Below are 19,002 nucleotides of genomic sequence, written 5' to 3'. Positions count from 1 at the left end.
AAACACAGGAAGCTTCACCAGAGTCTGGCTTGCCAGAAAGGCGGAATTCGTGTCGGCTTGCGCATCTTAAGCTTTTCCACCTTTCAGAAAAGTTTATGAAGTGGGAGGGGGAAAAAAAACTTGCGTAGGCCCCAGCGAGATTTGAACTCGCGACCCCTGGTTTACAAGACCAGTGCTCTAACCCCTGAGCTATGGAGCCAACTGGTGAAGAACCTTCTGCGCACGAGCACTTAATGCTTCATCTGTATTCGCGCAGTCGCAGATAACTATATAAATGAGCTACAAGACAAGAGGCGGAGTCGGCGTTCCTCCGCCCTTAAGGGCTCCGCCCGGCTACTACCACTCAACCTGCGGCTTCTGTAAGTATAGGAGCTGCAAATCCTAGGAGGTCTGCACAAGGAAGGCCGGCATTTCGCGCGCAAGTCCTCATACTGAGGCTGTGAGGGACGGCGTGAGGGCGGGGCGCGCGGCAGTCCCGGGAGAGACCTCTGGTGGGCGGGGAGTCAGGGACGGAATGGGGTGGGGGCGGTTCTGCGGCTGATCAAAAGTACGGGGACCGGAGTCGCAGCAGGTCAGGCTGCGAAGGGGAGTACTCAGGGAAGGGTGTGAATGGGCCGGTCCTGAGGGGAACTGGTCCCAAGTGAGTCAGAGCTGAACCGTAAGGTGTGGGGCGGCGGGGGACTCTCTTCTCTCCCACACACAGGCCTGCTCCCATCTAGAGTCTAGGGATCAGGAGAGAGGCTGATAGAGAGTGATGGGGAAGTCAGAAGGTCCAGGTACGAGTTGGTGCTGGGCCAAGAAAGACTGGGTCAACGTAGGGGGACCCTAGCTCCTACCGCACCTATAGGCAAATTAGGAAAAGGCAAAATCAAGGCCCGCCTTGGATTCATGGGTTGCTAGTTCTGTTAGGGCACCCAAATGGCCCTCGGGTTTGAGGGCAAGGAGAGAGGGTAAGGGCTCAGGTGAGGGACAGTAGCCCCTGCCCGTCAATGGTCAGGAAGTGGCAGCTGTAGGTGGTGGACGTTGGCTAGTGGCCCAAACTGCTCTATGGTCCCTACAAGGCTAGATGACTTAGGTCACTGGGTGGCCAGGCCAGCGGCAGGCCCCTAGGTGTCCTCCAGTCTAGATGGTGAGGAGCCCTGCAAGAGTCTGGTGGCAAGGACCTGGGTTGTCGTGCCTTTGCAGCTCACAAGGATATGAGATTAATGGGTGGGGTCAGAAGGACCCAAGTTAGGCCAGTCATTGCTTTCAGAGGCCCAGAGACCTCAGAGATCTTATGATACCCAAAGGATGGGAGAAGAAAAGGCACACGTGCACACATACTCTCACACCAGCATTGTGACATCCAAAGTCACCACACTGCCCTGGTGACCAAGAGAGAACATCTCTGTCACCCTCCTTGTGCAGTTGTTATGTAACTGTTATATCTCTGCAGATATATATAGATATCTATGTAGTTATTCTGCAAACTCTGATACACATACAACCACATTCACAAACACAAAAGGTGAACATATACAGACAGCCACCCCTACAGTCCCCAAATCTGGCCCTACAGGGCCTCCATCAGTCACCCTATCTTCTGTGACCTATAACATGTGTTGAATACTTCAGCACAGTTGCTAGATGATATACAAGGCAATTGTGATACTCAATTCAAAAGCCATACAGGCCTAGATAACATTAGGGCTTGATGATAACATTAGGCAATTTAATTAGCAAATCAATGTTAGAAATGGGTCTTCCTTGTGGAAATCAGTGGTATTCAAATATGTGGATTGGCAACAATGTTCTAGAGCTACACTCCATGTATGAATAGGGCACAGGATTCACCCTCTGGAATGCTGCTGTAGGCTGGACTCTTATATGGTCCTGTTCCCGGCCTGTAGGGTACTGGATTCTGACTGCTTGGCTCTGTGTGTGCACTGGGTCTACCTTTAGAACAGGTATCCCCAGCCCCCGGGCTGCAGACTGCTACCGGTCTGTGGCCTGTTAAGAACCAGGCTACACTGCAGGAGGTGAGTGACAGGTGAGCAAGCAAAGCTTCATCTGTATTTGCAGCCTCTCCCCACCACTAGCATCACTGCCTCAGCTCTATCTCAGATGATCAGGCATTAGATTCTCATAGGAGCACCAATCCCTGATGCCGAAAAGTTTGGGGATGGTTGCTCTAGAACAGTGTCATGCTTGCCCTACAAGCACCTTGAATGCAACATGTGTTTGAAGCATCTCAAGGGCTAGAGCTCAGAAACTCCAGGACTCTTGCCGCCAGACTATTTGACTGTCATCGTCCCTGCATGCCAATACATCTGTCTAAACCTGTGCAGGACAGAATTAGGTCTGAAACTGGCTTTCATCTAGCCGGGCACACATTGGTGGGGAAGGAAACCTATAGCCCTCACCTAAATATGGGATGGTTAATATTTAACAACAACAAACCAATAATAGACCAGATTGACCTAGGTCTGTTTCAATACCTCAACCCTATACATGTGCTCATACACACCCTTTCCAAGATCCACACACCCCTCTGCCCCCACAATCTGAGGAATGTGCACATTCCTCGCACACAGAAGTACACGTGTTCACCCAATCTGGCAGAAACCCTTGCTCATGCTTGTGCTCTTGCACTCAGGCAAGCCAAGAACGAGCCAAGCAACCCTAGAAATGAGTTCACAGTCTGTATTTCCATCTCCATCTCCTTTGCCTGTGGAGCACTAAGCAAGGAACAGCCCACCACCACCCTCCAAGAAAGCCCAGCCATACAGAAGCCGGGGAACAATTCGCCAGGGCAATAATGGCCACAAGCTGATCTGGCCTTGAAACTAGCATCCTCTGCCGTTGGCATACATTTGACAAGTTCCAGAAAGAATCTGTCAGGGGCATGTGTGTGCTCTGTCCATTTCCATGCTGGCGTTAGTTAAATCTGTAAAATTATAAGTGCTGTCTTGTGTTTCAAAATTCCAGAAATTTTGGTCTCCTTACCCAAGGAAGACTGTACTTTGGCACTTGAGAGGGATTCAGGCATCTGTGAACACACATGGCTGTCGCTGTGGCCAAGGATCTGCATATTACTCTGTAACATCAAGTTGAGGGATATTGGAAGGTAGCCATGCCTATATACTGTTGTCCTGAGCTTCTCCCTCATGTGCAGGTCAAGGTTTTCCTTCCAGTCCTGCCCCAGACTGTCCTCTGAGCTGGGAGTACAGTGCTCCTCCCTGAGCGGATGATTTGGTCAGGCCAGCTGGATTCAGGTCTCTGAAGGCAGAGCTAGCAGCTGACAAGAAGGCAAACAAAGCAGAAGTGATAATGAACCTGGCTGGCTCCCCACCTTGCAACTGAGGACAGCACAGGACCAGGGCTGATGTTCCAGGGAGCGAGAAGCCCTACTGAGTCTGGGCAGTAAGCCAGAGTGAAAAGAAGCACCTCTGTCAACAGGTGGGCTCCTGTCCTCACCCATCCCCACCTCATCACGGCAGGCCAAATCCACATGCCAGAACAGCAGGCAGGGGACAGGCCCTGAGGATCCAAGTGACCAGGTGACCACAGAGCCCCTTTCCCCCACTGCTCAGTTTTCATACTGTGGTCACCAGAAACTCCTCTAAGGCAGCTGGGGGCAGGAGAGTGACAGGTAGACCAAAAGTGAGCAGGAGGCTCCCGAAGGAGAACCACCTCCCATTCCACAGGCAGCCAAGAGGGCGAGTTCACCCTTAACTGAGCCATCCTGGCCCCGCGAACCTGGGGGGCTGGGTAATGCCCCTCAAGGCCAGATTCGCAAGTAGGTGCCAGTGGAGCAGACAGAGAAAAGGGGAAACACGCGCTCATGGAAGTTGACGCGGAAGGTGTAAAGGTGGCGCATGTCCTCCACGGCGTAGAAGGACACGGCCCCCACCTCCAGGTCCAGCGCCACCCGCACGCGGGACAGATGCCCACAGCTGAGGGGTGTCCGCTCAGGGCTGGTCACTGCCCAGTACTGCCCGCCATTGAGCTGCAGCGCCCAGACGCCCTCTTCTGGGGTGAAGGGCGTGAGGCCCTTGCGGCGCACACTCTCGCGGGCCACGCCGAAGGCCCAGCCGTCCTGGGGGCCCACCTCCACCTCCCAGTGGTGCCGCCCGGAGGAGAAGCCACAGGACGCCAGGACTCGAGTGTTGGTATCGAAGCGACGCGGGTGGCTGGGCAGGTCTTGGACCCGCTGTCCAAGGCGCACGCTCTTAAGATCCAGAGAGAGAATGAGGCGGGGGTTGGCCGTATCGGGGTCCAAGGTCAGCTCCACTGTGGTGGGGAAGACAGGGAGAGACTGCCCATGAAGCCCCTTGCACGGCTGCCGCCCCTTATTCCTGCCCCCCTCAACACGAGTACCTGTTGAAATCAAACAAATGCAATGTACAGACCTGATTGGGACCCCAATTCAAGCACAGACAAATCCAACAATTTATAAGACAATTAGGTGGTGTCCAACACTGAGATACTGGAAAGAATGATCAGTTCTTTTAATTATGATGATGGTTTTGTGGTGTTTTTTTCCCCGTAAAGTCTATCTCTTTAGAGATATTTATGGAAATGATCTATGACTTGCTTCCAAATAATCCAATGGGAAGAAGTGAGTAGGAGTGTTTATGAAAAATATTAGCCATGAGTTGATCATTGCTGAAGGTGTGTTATGAGTACATAATATTTGTTATGCTCTTTTCTCCAGTGTATGTTTGAAATCATCTATAATTAAAAGCTCAAATATGCACACTTGTAAATACGATTGTGTTCCAGGCCTGTTCTAGGCCCTGGGAATCGCAAAGATCGCTGCCCTCCTACTGAGGGGAGGATGGGAAAGACAAGGAGAACAGGCTGTAATTTCAACTGGAGGGCCCGGGGAAGGCCTCACCAAAAGGTGCATTTGAGCAAATTAACATAAAGGAGGTGAGAGCCAAAGCAGTTCCAGGCCAGTTGGGTGTGTGCTTGATACATTCCAGGAGCAGCAAGGAGACTGTATGCTGCACAGAGTGAACCAGGAGGCGAATGTGTAGTGGGGCCGGATCCGTCCAGCCTGGAAGACCTTGGTGAGGATCCAGCCTTACTGAGTGAGAGGTTCCGAGCAGAGGAGGGGCTGATTCAACTAGTTTAGATTCTTCCCAGGCAAAGTCTGACTTAGCAGGGTCATCGGTATCAGAAACAGGTGCCCTCACCACCTCCACTCCCAGTGGGTTGGATCCCACTCACCCCAGAGCTCTGCAGGAGTCAGAACCACCTCCCTTCCTATCCTTAGACTCCTCCTGCTTCCCTTGACCCCTGCACACAATCTTGTCCCCAGGAGAGGTCTCGGTATATCTGGGAGTGGGGAATGGTGACAGACAAGCCCTCCCCAATCTAGTATCCCGAGGCGCAGAGTACTTTCCCTCTGTAGCGACCCACAGCTTTCAGGCCTATGGGCCCCATTGTAGCTTGAAGGAGTCAGCATTGTGAGCTGAGGATGAGGGGGAACAGGGAGCAGATGGCATAGTCACTGAGGCCAGTAGGTAAAAGGAACTGGCCGTGCACAAAGCCCAGAGAGACAGTCACGGGCCGGGACTGGATTCTCTCCGTGGCTACATAAGGGGCACTATCACCACAGCCTACCTTTCTCCTCTTTCTCCAGCTCTCCGCGAAGATCCTCTGAGGAGGAAAAACAAAGCAGGGTGTGCATGAACGACAGAGGAGATTGTCTATCTGGCAATGACAGTGGTACCACCTAGTCTGACATTTATGGCCCTGCTTGCACATTCCCCAGATACACCAGAGGCACAGGGCCCAGTGCGTGTGCATGTGTATATGTATGTGTGTGTAGGTGTGTGTGTGTGTGCATGTGTGCGTGTGTAAGTGTGGGGGGCAGTATTCTGGGTCTCCCTTTCCTGCTTCTTTTCCTTTAAGCTTGAGCTAATCAGAGCTAAACTCTCCTTCCTCAGCCCTCTTTCTGTCCCCCATGCTTCCTGCCCTGTCTGTCCCCAGGGGAAGCTTCTTGCCCTGAGGTGGCCTGAATAAATTAGCCACCATACACCCCAGCTGCTGTTTTCTCACACAGCTTCTGGAAAGGCACATCCTTGGGACCCTAAACCACCAGAACCATGTGGCCCAACCTCCCACAGGCCCTACCTTTGAACTTCTTGAGCAGCCCCTTTAAGACAAAGGTCTTAAGGGAAACATTCCAGACTTTATTCTTCATCTCAGAAGAGACTGTGCTTGGCTTGGGGGCAGGCACATTGCTGCACCTGCAAGACAAGGACCCTAAGGAAGGGCCACCAACATTGTCCCACTCCCATAATTAGAACAGCTAGGTCCTCTTGGAGAGAAGAGGTGGACAAAGGGGAGCCTGATCTTATGCCGATACCATGGCCAGACAAGTGGACTTCTGCCTCAGAAGGTGCCCAGGTAAGGCAGTGGGGAATGGGAGGTGAGAAGTTGGGGCATGGGGGCTGGGGGAAGAGGGAGAGAGTGCAATGGACAGGAAGAAGAACCATCTTAGAGAGGCCCAAGAAACTATTAGGTCTGCTCACCTGCTGAGTGTGTTTTTGAATTCCTGGAAAGACAAATGAAAGAAAAAAACAAATCAGCATTGAGTAATCTCCACTCACCTCTGGCCCCTGCCCTGCTTCCAGGGGAATAGGCAATAAGCAGGTGTACCACATCCACCATCTGCTCAGCCGCAGGCCCCAGCGCCAAAGGCTTTCCACTTGGCTGGCAGCTGGGCGTCTCATCAACCTGCTCACAGCTCTGCAAATGCTCCCCTCCTTACAGGATCATCACTGCAGCCACATGCTGGGACACAGAGTTGCTTCTGCTCTTGACACCACCAAGACAAGTCACAGCCTTTACACAGCAACTGTGCATTCAGATCAGTGTCTTTTAAACAGCTGTTCTTGACCCATTTGTGACTTGTAAAGTTTAGCAGACCGTGACTATTTTGAAGTAGAATAGAAAGCATCCGAGTGCATCACACCTGAGAGGTGTTATTTTCCGAGACTTTCGTCTCAAATGTGTACATATTGGAATACAATGTAAGATATATCATTGTGGTTCACAGTCAAGGAAGTTTTGTCACATCTTTTTAGACCTCTAACCCCAGGACAATCAGGGCACCTCTTTCCAGGCCCTTTGGGCTCCAGATTGTGGGATTCTACTAAACTCATAGGATTGAACTGTTCTCACTGCCTTCGCAATGCCTTAGGATAAATGACTCAAAGCCCTGGGGAGCCAGACTCACCTGAAGAAAGTCAAGGTCAGGCTTGCGAGCTGTCTCCTGGATCTGGCTGCTGAGCTTGGAGAGCTGGGTGATCTCTCCCCCGAGCTGGGCCAGGTTTTCATTCTGCTTTTGTGTCACCTCCCGGGACAGCTCCTCCAGGCGGCCCAGGAGCCGGCCCTCCTGCTCCACAAGAAAGGCCCGCAGTGCCTGGAACTCTGCCCCTACCTTTTCTCGCTCAGCTGCCATCTGCTTCTGTCCCAGGATAAGTTGGAGGGGCGAGGAGATGTGGGCATCAACACTTGGCATTTGGACAGGGGCCTCTGAGCCATCCCACAGGGCAGAGATCCAATCCATCTCACTGCTAGGGGTTAGAGGCTCACCCACACGTGCCCTCTCTAATTTAAGTATCCAACTCCAAGCACTTAGCAGCCTCAACACATGCTCTCCCTTCCCATGTCACAGATGTGCCTATGTGTCTCTGTGTACCCAGGCTCTGCCACCAAGATAGGGCAACTTTAAACTCACTCCCAGAACACTCGGGGCTGCAGTTTCCACATATGAAAAGTGGGAGGGATAAATTATGCCTCCTGGGGCCACCATAACGATTAAACTGAGGTCATCTTTTCGTCTCAAACACATTTATTCCATGTTAAGTACAAGGAAATAGGGACAATATAATAGAGTCACTTGTGCTAAGCCCCTTGTCACCAAAAAGACTTCATTACAGTTTCAGCTGTCCCAGAAATGGAATCTTAAGCCAGCCAATCAGGAATCACCTTTGTTCAGTAACCTGCCTGATAAACCCCTGCCATCCCCTTTACGGAAAGTAACCTTGCAATAGCTGACCCTTTTTTTTTTTTTTTTGGCCTTGTACAGCTTCCTTGTTCCTGCTCCCTCCGCCTATAGAATCTCTTGCCTTGTACAGATCTTTGGAGCGCCTTTCTATCTGCTTTATTAGATGTGGCCCGATTCATCAACCACTGAATAAAGCCAATAAGATCTTTAAAATGTACTCAGTTGAACTTTGTGTTTTAACATGTGTCACCCCTCCAACTTTCACTCCTCACTTTACTTCACTTTAAAGAGCACCACTCTGCTGAACAATTATGAAGGTAACGCATGCTCATAATACAAAATCTGGGATATGCAGAAAAGTAGGAAGAAGGAAAACAAATCAATGCCAGGGACCAGAAGTACCAGCACACCCACAGTGACCCAAGAGAGAACATGCTGTGTGCAGGCTTTGTATTCTATTCTTTCCATTACTATTATTCACATGATTGTCACTGTCTTCAGACACAGACTTGTGCTCCTGACCCCTGATTCCTTACATGAATATGTGGGAGGAAATGCACGTAACATAACAAGCAAGACCTCTCATGGCCAGTGAGAAGTGAAAAAGATTCTGTCTCTCCAAGACAAGCTCCACTGTCACAATTCTTCCCCAAAAACTCTAAGGGAGGAGGGATGGCTGGAAGAGGAGACTGTAGTGGGTTTTGAAGTCAAGAGACCCAGCTTCAGGCCATGGTTCCCTAGGACCTTCATAATCTGGACACTGGGTGAGCAGGTGGCAGCAGCATGGGGCGCTTTACAGGTGTTAACTCACTCAGCGCTGACAACAACCCAATGACGTGAATTCACTCATTTTACAAATGAGGAGACAGAAACAGAGAGGCATGTCACCAGTAAATGGGGGATCAGTATTCTAACCCCAGAGTCTAAACTTCTTACAACTATACCATATGGCCTCCCAAGGAAATAACACAAGTGGGACAATATTAGCCAAAATACTCTCTAAATCAGGGTTTCCAACCTCAGTGCTATTGACAATTGAGACCAGATCATTCTTTGCTATTCAGGGCTGTCCTGTGCATTGTAGGATGATTAATCAGCACCTGGCCTCTGCCACTAAATGCCAGTAGCAACCCTGCCCCAGTGCTGACAATAAAAAATGTCTCCAGATGTCTCCTGGGGGCCAAAACTGTCCCCAGTTGAGAACCACTCCTCTAAATGGTAAAAACATTTTCTGATAAAGTATTCACTCTCCTTGTTACCATTGTCCTCTGCCTCTATAGTTTCATTAAATAGGTATTTTGTAATTCTAAAGACTGTGGGAGCCAAAGGGGTGGTGGATTGGCAGAGGACAGAGGGGAAAGGGCTAAGCAGTGTCACAGGTGGGTGGGGTTAGAGACCACAGAGCTGTGGAAGGCCCTCTGGGTCACAGATGGAAGAGCCACACACTCCTTTCTCCAGCAGAGGGGGGCTGGGCTTTTCCTTGGGGAGGAAAATGAATGATGAGAAGGAAAGGCTGGGATGCACACTGGAGGCAGGTACACCATTTACAGCTGAGAGTCAGGAAAGGACCTGGGGATATCTGAATTCGGGGTCTTCCCCTCCACCACCTCCTCCCCACCTTGAGGATAGGAGGGCCCTCAAATTCATCTTTCTTCAATTCCCAAATCCAAAACTGAATGGCCCTGTCCTAACAGACCCTAGTAGATCTTTTCATTTTTTTAACATCACCTTACTGAGCTAGGAAATGAAATTGTAAGATAGAAAATTACAGTCTGTAACCCACATTTGCTCACCTTAACCAAAATGAGCCCTTTTTCACTTTCTTGTTCCTTCGTAGACAAAATGTCATTTCTGCCCACGAGGGGGCGCCGGGCACAATGCGCTGCCCAGCAGAGGCTGCTGGAAAACAGTCCCCAAATCTCCTTCCCTTAGTTGGACCGGAAGCAGCTCTGACAGCCACTGAGCCCCTCCTCCTTGATCTTAATTTCAAAATCTAAAAAGCTCTAAAAATGAAAAAAGTTTTTTCATAACTCTTTTAGTGGCAAAACATGCCCTGACTAATATGAGGCTATTTACTGTATTTATGTCCCCATAATTAGTATTAATATTCATGTTTCTCTGCAGAAACATCAATGCATTCGATTACAAGATGCTCTACAGCCCCACTGGGGTGTTAGGTAATATTAAGGTGCCTATATATCCGAATTCACTGGGACAGTTCCGATGTAAGCCAGCTGTTCTAGAAGGATTATTTTAGCACTCCCTTTCACTCTCAAGAGCTCTAGTTATATAATAAAGTATATGGCCACCCTATATAGTATGTATCCTATTATTTTTCTAAAGTCCACCTCTACTGCTCCATAGGCACACACTCCAACACCACACATAAAAACAGAGCCAGAAGTGGGGGGGGATGGTGACTGGCCCTCTGTTGCTGCCCAGGGGGTGCCCACCTGGGGGTCCCCAGCTCACCAGGAGCTCTTTGCTCTCCTTCTCTTCGGTGGAACGAAACACCTCATAGTCCTCCAGATCCTTCTTCAAGACCTTCAGCCTGGACTCCAGGAGCTCCTGCAGGAGGGTGAGAAGGGAGACATTGTAGGGATTCTGGAAACCCCCATATTTGCCTTCCTGGAGCCATCCAGGAGAAAGGGAAGGTCTTGCTCATTGAGGAGGAGGCCGGGTTGAAGCCATCTCTGGACGAGATGGATACTGTCTGCTTAGACTGCACAGAGGGGGACAGGGCAACTTCAGGGTGTAGCCAAAGGCTTTTGCATCTCACTTCCCCAAGACCATCTGTGAACGATTCCGGCCGAAACACAAGCCCCGCCCCGCCCCCAGCAGCCCAAAGTTCCTTGTCCTCTCCTCTGCTCTTCTCCCCATCATCAGAAATTCCTTTGTGTGGAAGAGTTGGAGCAGAGTAGGGAGCAAAGAAAGACTGGGAACTGTGCGCCCAAAGCCTCCGCATACATCTCAGCTGAGGCCCCAGCAAGGAGGCAGGAAAGAAAGGAGCCAGAATCAACAGCTTTGACACAGCCCAGACGGCTCTCTCCACGCTCTACTTAACCCTGGAGCCACCTACCTCTCCCTGACCTCTTGGGAAGGTCGTCCCACTCCGGGAGAGAGCTGAGAGTGGGGGCAGCAGTCGTGTGGGTGTGCCCAGGACGCCGCTAGAGGCCGAGGTTGGACAGAACGCAAATGGCCAAATCTGTGGGGCATCGCGCAGGCGGTCCAGAATGGGGCGCAAAGGAAAACGTGAGAGGGTTGGAAGGTAATGGTGGTGTGGGGGTGACAGAGGGAGCCAGTGCTCAGCAGGATAAGGTAGGAAAAAAGAACCAGGGCTGACCCGGGGCCTGCCTGCCTGTCGTCTGCACTGCGTGTTGGGGAAGGCAGGACCAAAACGGGGACCGCGGGGACCCGCAGGGGTGGGACTGGCAGGGTTAGGGCCGGCGCTCACCTTGGCCTCCTGCACTGCCTCGTCAAGCGGCAATACGGCGTGCGCACGGTGCTCGCGGGCGCGGTCGCACACCACGCAAATGGCGCGTCCGTCGTCCTGGCAGTAGAGTTTGAGCGGTTCGCCGTGCTGTACACACTCGGCCTCCGCCGCCGCCTCCGGGGACCCGCGCTCGCCCGGTGTAGCCGGGGGCAGGCTGAATCGCCGCAACAGCGCGGCCACCGCGGCTAGCTGCCGGTTGGGCCGCAGCTGGCTGGGGCGCGCGGGCTCGCGGCACTGCGGGCAGGGCAGCGGGCAGGGCAGCGCGCGGGGGGCGGCGGCGGTCCCCGCGCCCGGGCGCTCCCAGCAGCGCGCGATGCAGGCGCGGCAGAAGCTGTGGCCACACTCGACGGACACCGGCTCGCGGAAGAGCTCCAGGCAGATGGAACATGTCGCCTCGCCCTGCAGCTCCGCCGCCAGTGCCAGCGCTTCGGCCCCGGCGCCCGGGCCTGTTCGCGGCCCCACCGCCGCCATGCGCGCCCTCTGTGCACACAAGTTGGGCGGCGCCGGGGTGAACCAGGACCCGACAGTACGCGGGTGGGAACTCGGCGGCCGAGGCGGGCCTCCCGTAGCCCACTGGGAGGAAGGGCGCGGCTAACTCCGGCTAACGCGGCGGGCGGAGACTGGCGCGGGGGCGCGCCCGGCTGGGAAACCGGCCGGGAGGCAGAGCGTTAAGGGCGGGCTGGGCCGCGCAGCGAGAGGGTCCAAGTTCGGGCCTGCCCAGCCTCGGGCCCCTCCGCCCCCAGCCTTGTCCCGCGGCCTCCTCGGTCCTGCGGCGCCCACTCCCCGTCACTGCCCTCGCCCAGCCCCTCCGCGGGTTCCTCCAGGCCGCCCAGGCTGACCCAGTCAACGAGAAATGGGCCGGGACAGGTGGGCGCACACGCCCAGCTGGGCGCTACTCCCGGGTGCCGCTCCAGGCCGACCCAGCGTGGCCGGGGCAAGGGCCTGGCTCCCGGGCCATAGTGTCAGGTTCCCGGAGTGCAGGTTTGTCCTGGCCCCGTGCTGAACTAAATTTGGAGTCTGGAACCTGGCTCTTGCCTCCCACCCCCAAGCGTGCCCTTATATCCACCTCTGTAGCTACCTTTCTCGCGATTGTCCCCTCCCCTTTTGTTTATTCTTTATTTAATTTTTGTTTTGGAGCAAGTAATACATTTACAATAAACTTTCCCACTTTACTCTCTCCCCCCAGCAAATTACCAACCCTCTATTGTCCCTCCAGCCCATCTCCATAGTCCCCTCCAGGGCTGCCAGTATTATTTGCTTCCACTGTAGAGAGCCGGATCTGAGCTGGACCTGTGGCCGAAGCCTGAGTCGGACCTATGGTCAAAGCATCGGCAAAGCCACGATTGTCTGAATTGCAATCTGCCAAGGGCAGAGAAGCAAACAAAGAACAGACGGCTGCTAGGGATTTAGCACAAATATTTGGGTACAGACAGGCCTTCAGGAGATTACTGTTGCCATCAAGTTTCAAGTTCCGAGAACAAGACTCCGATCCCCTCTTTGTTCTAGTTGTGTGTAATAAACGCGCTGAGCGTGCCTCAGGGTCACTGTATCTCTATCAGAGTGCAGTGTCCCACCTGGCCCCAGCTTTTCCTATATTTTGTTTCTGTGTTTTGCTTCATCCTCCGTCCTCCCTTTCTTGTCGGGTATTTGCTCTGGCCGTGCAGGAATTGCATTCCATCCCCTCTCTCCTCATGCCCTCCGAGGGCACTGGGGTCAGGCTTTCACCCCCATCCTCCCCAGAAATCGTTCTTATCGAGGTCACCAGTGACCACTGCGATCTTAATCCAAAGGCAAAGGCCCCTTCTCGGGCCTCACCTAGCCTGCCCTCTCCTCTGATGCTTCCTCCTTCTTGACACCCTTTCTGAGTGCCTTCCAGGCTCTTCCCTCAGCTCTATGAGCTGCTACCTCCATCTCCTCTCCCTACCCTGACTTCGTCCTTGGACCTCTGTCTGTACTCACTCCCTTGTGATCTCTTACACTTTCCGGGCCTAAACGACCCTCTCTCTGACACCACAGTGCACAACCCCAGCCCAGGTCCCCCTAGGATGCCTGGCTCCCACATCCAACTCCCGTGTAGCATCTCCACCTGCATGTTCTAAGGGGCATCACGTACCCTGTCTGCAACTGTACTTCTGATCTGCCCCCACCACAGGCTCCTCGCACAGCCTTCCCTACCCCATTTAACAACTCCATCCCTCCAGGTGCTCAGACCAACACAGGAGAGTCTTCTATGATTCCAGAGGAAAAAATTGTGCACACCCCACCCCCAGTCTTCAGCATGTCCAACTCTCTCACCCTCTCCACTGCATTGTCACGGATGAGCAATCGCCTCTCCCCTTCTGTCCGGGTCCCCTGCCCTATCTTCACCCAGCTGTGAGAACAATTCTGTTAAAGTCAAATCATGGCCCTCCTCTGCTCAAACCTCCAGTGGCTCCCACCTCTCTCAGAGTAAAAGTCGAAGTCTGTGCTATTGTCTAAAAGCCCAACCCATTCTTCCACCCAATTCCTTGCACCCCGCCTCTCTATCCTCATCTCCTGTCACTCTCAGTTATTGACTCCCTGCCTGCCACTTGGACCTCCTTGCTGTTCCTGTAACAAGTCAGGAAGATTCCTACCGCAGGACCTTTGAACTGGATGTTCCCTTTACTTGGACCTCTCTTTCCAGATACCTGCATGGCTCACTTCTCACCTCCTTCAAGTCTTTATTTCAAATGTCACCTTTCTCAATGAAGCCTGACCGAACCACACTTTAAATTCACACCTTTCTACATTCTCTCCCTCGACGCCCTAGCACTCTACCTCTTTTGGAAGGCGAACTGTTAGGGAGAATGCATTGTGTCGGTTTTGTTCACCGCTGGACCCCCAGTTTTCCAGAGCAGTTATTGGTACCTAATAGGAGCTCTGTAAACTTTTCTTGGATTGCATTAATTTGGCTGTAGCTCAAAATTTAGATATACAGGCCAGTTCACAGTGAAGAGTCTGCCAATTGCCTGACCCCTAGTCCTTTCCTCTTCCCAAGCAATTCTAAATTATTTTATACAAACATTATATTTTTTACTACACTCCCTGCTCCTTTTGTTTCACAAATGTTGCGTCCTGCACACAGTCATTTTACTTTTCTTTTCGGCTCACAGTTCATTTGCGGCATCGCGTCAAAGGACTTTCCTCTTTTTCCACCGCCTGCCACTAGGTGTTTAATCCAGGTCCTGTCCTCTCCTAGGCGTCCTTTCGGTCGAGGTCCTCTCACTTGTAGTCATTCAGTAGAGGGTCCTAGAATCCCTCGCGGCGCTGCGGATAGGGTTTTGCAGCAGCTGGGTTGTCGCACTTGGCGGATGTTATCCGCCCACCCGCTCCCAGCTCCAAAAATCTCCTAAATGTATATAGGGAGACTTTCTTTATGTGGTGGGGATGTAGCTCAGTGGTAGAGCGCATGCTTTGCATGTATGAGGCCCCGGGTTCGATCCCCGGCATCTCCATAATGGTTTCGCGTTGAACTTTTGTTTGCTTCCCTACTAAGTTTCAAAATGCAACGCATTTGCAGCCCATATAAACTCCAGATCTTGGCGTTTGCGCATGTTGGAAGAGTCAGCCGCGGACCTCACCTCTCCCCATCCCTTGACGCTTCCTTACAACTCCGGCTTAAAAACTCGCAGAGTGAACACTCCAGTGGCAAGAGGATTCACACGTGTTCCCTCTACGCTCTGTGCTTACCGGGGACGGAAAAGGGCTATATTACTTGCAGAGGGCAACAAGCAAAAAACGGACTTGAAGTAGGAGGGACGACGGTCAAGCTCAATCGGACAGAGTGCATGTTTCCCGGCTACCAAGAGCCTTTTAATGGCCAGATCATACTCCAGCTAAATCTAACTTCAAAGCTGAATTCCAACAGTCTAAAGGTAACCATGAAGTAACAGTTACTAATGACAGTTGATGAAAGATGTTCTCGGTGCGCCCGGCTAGCTCAGTCGGTAGAGCATGAGACTCTTAATCTCAGGGTCGTGGGTTCGAGCCCCACGTTGGGCGTTAGTTTAGCTTTTGTTCTTAAAGTTTAAGCGTAATTAGTGTTAAACGTTTTATTCTGACCTGATCTCCGAAAAACAAGGAAATCCTACAGTGAAAATTTCCTGTATGCAACATTCATTTGGGCTTTTGGGGACTACAATATTCTTCATTCACTATTCTAGCCTGTATCTGCAAACAGAGTGAATTTTTAAAATATAAATTATGCATAACAAAATTTACCATTTTAAGTTTACAAGTCCTGCAGCTTTAAACACGTTCACATTGTTGTGCAACCGTCACCACAATCCATCTCCAGAACTTTTTTTATCTTCCCCAACTCAAACTCTGTACCCAGTAAACAATAACTTCCTACTCTCTTCTCCCTCCAGGCTTTGGCATTCTACTTTCTGTCTCTATGAATTGACTACTCTAGGTATCTTATATAAGATGAATCATACAATATCTGCTTATTTGTCTTAGCATAACATTTTCAAGGTTCATCCATGCATGCTGTAGCATGTGTCAAAATTTCTTCTCTTTTAAGAGTGAATAATATTCCATTGTATGTATATACTACATTTTGTTTATCCACTCACCTATGGGTAGACATTTGGGTTCCTGCTACCTTTGCTATTGTGAATATGCTACTCTGAACTTGAGTGTACAAATATCTGTTTGAGTTTCTGCTTGCTCTTCTTTTGGGTACATACTAGAAGTGGAATTGCTGATCATACGGTATTTTTACGCTTAATTTTTTTTGAGGAATCTCCATACCATTTTCCATGGAGGCTGCACCACGAAATGAGTTTTTAAAACATCTTTTGAGTAGGTAATACACCAATACTGTTCAAAATTGCACCATCTATAAAAATATTCAGTGAAAAATCATCTAACTTTCACCCTCCCTCCCTAGGTAACAACTTAGGTATCTGTGTACATATTCTTCCAGAGTTTTCTTTTTTTATGAAAAAATATTTTTATTTTCCTCTATCTTACACAAAAATATAAATACAGCTGAGTTTTATTTTGAAGATCTTTCTATCTCAAGACATAGAAAATTTTCTCAATCTCTTGGCAGCTGCATACTATTCCGCTATAGATAAATCATTGTTTATTTAACACATCACCTACTGATTGACATTTATATTTGTTTCCAATCTCTTATTATTATAATCAATGCTTCAGTTAATAAGTAAGTAGTGTTGTCATTTTGTGTTTTTGCACTCACACCTAAGGGCAAATTCCTGGAAGAGAGATTACCAGGCCAAGGCATATATGCTATTGTAATTTTATAGAAACAGGCAAATCACCCAGCTGTGGATCTTACAGGTTGATAGCCCCTCCCACCAGCCATGAATGAGATTGCCTGTTTCTTCATTGCTTTTGTGGCAATGGGCTGCTTTAGAAAAAAATCTAAATGTGTGACCCCTATTCCAATCCTTAAAATTGCCAGGGCTCCTCACTACCTGTCCTACTAGGTAATACACATTGCAGGGTCTGCAGGGCACTGCCTGGCAGAAAAAAAGAACTCTTCTTTTGCTCCTTACAGGAGCATACTTGGACAAAAGATCTTGAAGGTCACAGTTTCACTCTCATTTATGGTTCATCACCCAATTCCATAGGACAATATTATTTTTTCTCTTTTCTGGCCTGTTTCTGGAGAGGCCATCATGTTTTCTTTACTTGCAAAGCCTAAACGACATTGGCAAGACCTACTCAGTTATTTCTCATTCTGCAAATTTTCTCCCTTGGATGGAAAGAATCCAAATAGATATAAGAAATTAAATGTGTATATGACTTTCTATTTGGTTGACGTCATATGGGGTATATACAAATTATTAGATCATGCATGTAGTTTGTGGTCTTACAATGATCATTATGTATAATTTATACATAAATTATTAATCAACCATCCACTTAAATATTTTCATTTAAAACCTCTTTTGAAACAGAAAATTATCTCCAAGTTTAATATATTTATGCCCATTTTCTAATGAGTCTAAAAATACTCCAGTATCAGCTCTTTCTTTAACAGTCACTGGTTTCCCTTTATGAGACTTGACTAAGTCATTATCCCAGGATCTGTGTAGCATCAGGAGAGATGAGACACGAAATGCTCACCCCATCATTTCATTGCCATTTACATCAGATCACACGGGTTTAAGGGCGCAAGTCTCCCAGTTGAAAGTCAGGTCTCAGTCATAAACTGGTGTCCTGGGGTGTGTGAATTTTGAGTAAGGAGGAGGGCAAAAAGTCAGCCGGAGCAACCTAATTCTGGAGGATTGCCTGCAAAAGGAAATGTGGCCAAAAAGATGACCCCAAATGACCTGCTCTTCCGTTCTGTGTCAAGACCAACTGGCTTAAAATTACTGGATATTTTGGGAAACCCTCTCTTCTGTCATTTGAGATGTTTAGTGTCTAAAGGCAAGGGGGAGGATTTTGAATATGGAAAAGACCGAAGATTTGTTTTGTGATTAAGAGTCAATGCATCACAGTTGTAAATGTTAAAGCCTACTTATTCTTAAGGTTTTAAATTCACCTTATAAATATTGTTGTTTTTCTTATAAACTAGCAATTTTTGAAAGAACAGGAATGATCCTCTTCCACTGGTTCTTTCATGAATTACAGTGTCATCCTGAACATTTGTGTCATTGGTGATAATCATCTCTTAGACAATTATGAATTTATCTATCTGAACTCTCATTTCGTGGGAGGGCAGGGGGACACTGGGTTGTACAGCTGGAATGCAGAGCTAGTATCTGAACCTGGACTGCGGCAGTGGACTCTCTCCTTTAACCACCAACCCACAGCACTAAGAATCCCCAGGTAAATTGCTTATTTGCAATCTTCTGAATGAACCTATGTACTCATTCATCTGTTCTTAAAAACTCCTCACTGAGATCCTTCTGTGTTCTTTATTAGCCTGGGAGTTCTCTAAGACAAAGATCCAGTGTCCTCCACTCAATTTTCCATCCACTTGCAACACACAAACAGCAACTGGTGTGGATAGAGTCATCAGGTTGCAGAGCTAAGAAGATACAGCTGTGGCTCCTTACCCTCTAAGCCCCTGATCTTGCTTCCATCTTTAAAGCCACCAAGCTCCCACCTACTCTACTCTCTCCCCAAGACCTCTTTCCTAACATCTTTGGAAAGCTGGCTCTTTTCTGTCTTCCTGACGCAGCTTATTGTCACCTCTTCTGATGTAGCTTTCCAGGCCCATCTCTCTTTAATGTTGTCCTCTGCTTGCCTGCTACTTTATTAGATCATCCTTTTTAATTTTCTCAAAGTCCTTATGACTCTGTGAGATTCTCTATCTGTTTACTTGTTCATTATTTTAATTGCCTATCAGAAGGTAAACAAGAGGGAAGAGGCCTGGCCTGTCTCTCACTGCAGCATAAGTGAATAAATGGATGAAGTTTCCTTTTAGTACGGGCACACCATAAGTTTGTTGCAAGGATGCAAATGAGTCACTATATGTCCAGCACCTAGAACCATGCCTAGT

The 19,002-nt window shown here is 49.7% G+C and overlaps 1 protein-coding gene, 2 long non-coding RNA genes and 3 other non-coding genes across 9 annotated transcripts in view; 3 read left to right on the top strand and 3 right to left on the bottom strand.

The window, feature by feature from the left end:
* LOC120616601 (uncharacterized) overlaps positions 1–189 on the bottom strand; it is a 2,943-nt gene extending 2,754 nt beyond the window's left edge. For both annotated transcript variants that reach the window (XR_005656635.1, XR_005656636.1), the window contains exon 1: positions 1–189. This exon is cut by the window's left edge. This is a non-coding gene — a long non-coding RNA (uncharacterized LOC120616601).
* TRNAT-UGU (transfer RNA threonine (anticodon UGU)) lies at positions 127–199 on the bottom strand. The gene has a single exon. It is a non-coding gene; the product is annotated as a tRNA-Thr (tRNA).
* A 2,469-nt stretch (positions 200–2,668) lies between these two features.
* Positions 2,669–12,175, bottom strand: TRIM7 (tripartite motif containing 7). 2 transcript variants are annotated; one of them, XM_039880183.1, is made up of 7 exons: positions 11,460–12,175; positions 10,478–10,573; positions 7,232–7,462; positions 6,525–6,547; positions 6,124–6,239; positions 5,611–5,646; positions 2,669–4,359 (listed from the first exon to the last, which is right to left on the bottom strand). In XM_039880183.1, the coding sequence occupies exons 1-7, from the start codon at positions 11,967–11,969 to the stop codon at positions 3,761–3,763; spliced, it is 1,611 nt and encodes a 536-aa protein (XP_039736117.1). In that variant the 5' UTR covers positions 11,970–12,175; the 3' UTR covers positions 2,669–3,760. The 2 variants fall into 2 exon arrangements, with proteins under 2 accessions (XP_039736117.1, XP_039736118.1); XM_039880184.1 differs by having other exon boundaries at positions 2,669–4,272; positions 11,460–12,156.
* LOC120616602 (uncharacterized) lies at positions 4,355–8,222 on the top strand. 2 transcript variants are annotated; one of them, XR_005656637.1, is made up of 3 exons: positions 4,355–5,715; positions 6,053–6,399; positions 8,087–8,222. It is a non-coding gene; the product is annotated as an uncharacterized LOC120616602 (long non-coding RNA). The 2 variants fall into 2 exon arrangements; XR_005656638.1 differs by lacking the exon at positions 8,087–8,222 and adding an exon at positions 6,766–7,303.
* A 2,727-nt stretch (positions 12,176–14,902) lies between the features above and the next one.
* Positions 14,903–14,974, top strand: TRNAA-UGC (transfer RNA alanine (anticodon UGC)). Its single transcript has one exon. It is a non-coding gene; the product is annotated as a tRNA-Ala (tRNA).
* Positions 14,975–15,448: 474 nt separating this feature from the next.
* Positions 15,449–15,521, top strand: TRNAK-CUU (transfer RNA lysine (anticodon CUU)). Its single transcript has one exon. It is a non-coding gene; the product is annotated as a tRNA-Lys (tRNA).
* Positions 15,522–19,002: the final 3,481 nt, after the last annotated feature.

This window comes from Pteropus medius, unplaced genomic scaffold (assembly GCF_902729225.1).
Source record: "Pteropus medius unplaced genomic scaffold, Ma_sr-lr_union100, whole genome shotgun sequence".
Classification (NCBI taxonomy): Eukaryota; Metazoa; Chordata; class Mammalia; order Chiroptera; family Pteropodidae; genus Pteropus; species Pteropus medius.
This window is presented reverse-complemented; position numbering and strand designations above follow the sequence as displayed.

Bases quoted from the DNA above. Each gene is read 5' to 3' on its own strand.
- TRIM7 (XM_039880183.1), bottom strand. From the start codon at position 11,969: ATGGCGGCGGTGGGGCCGCGAACAGGCCCGGGCGCCGGGGCCGAAGCG. The intron at 6,548-7,231 runs GTGAGTCTGGCT...TTGTCTTTCCAG, and splicing joins CTGACCTTGACTTTCTTCAG to GAATTCAAAAACACACTCAG. The intron at 4,360-5,610 runs GTAGGCTGTGGT...TGATTTCAACAG, and splicing joins GCTGGAGAAAGAGGAGAAAG to GTACTCGTGTTGAGGGGGGC.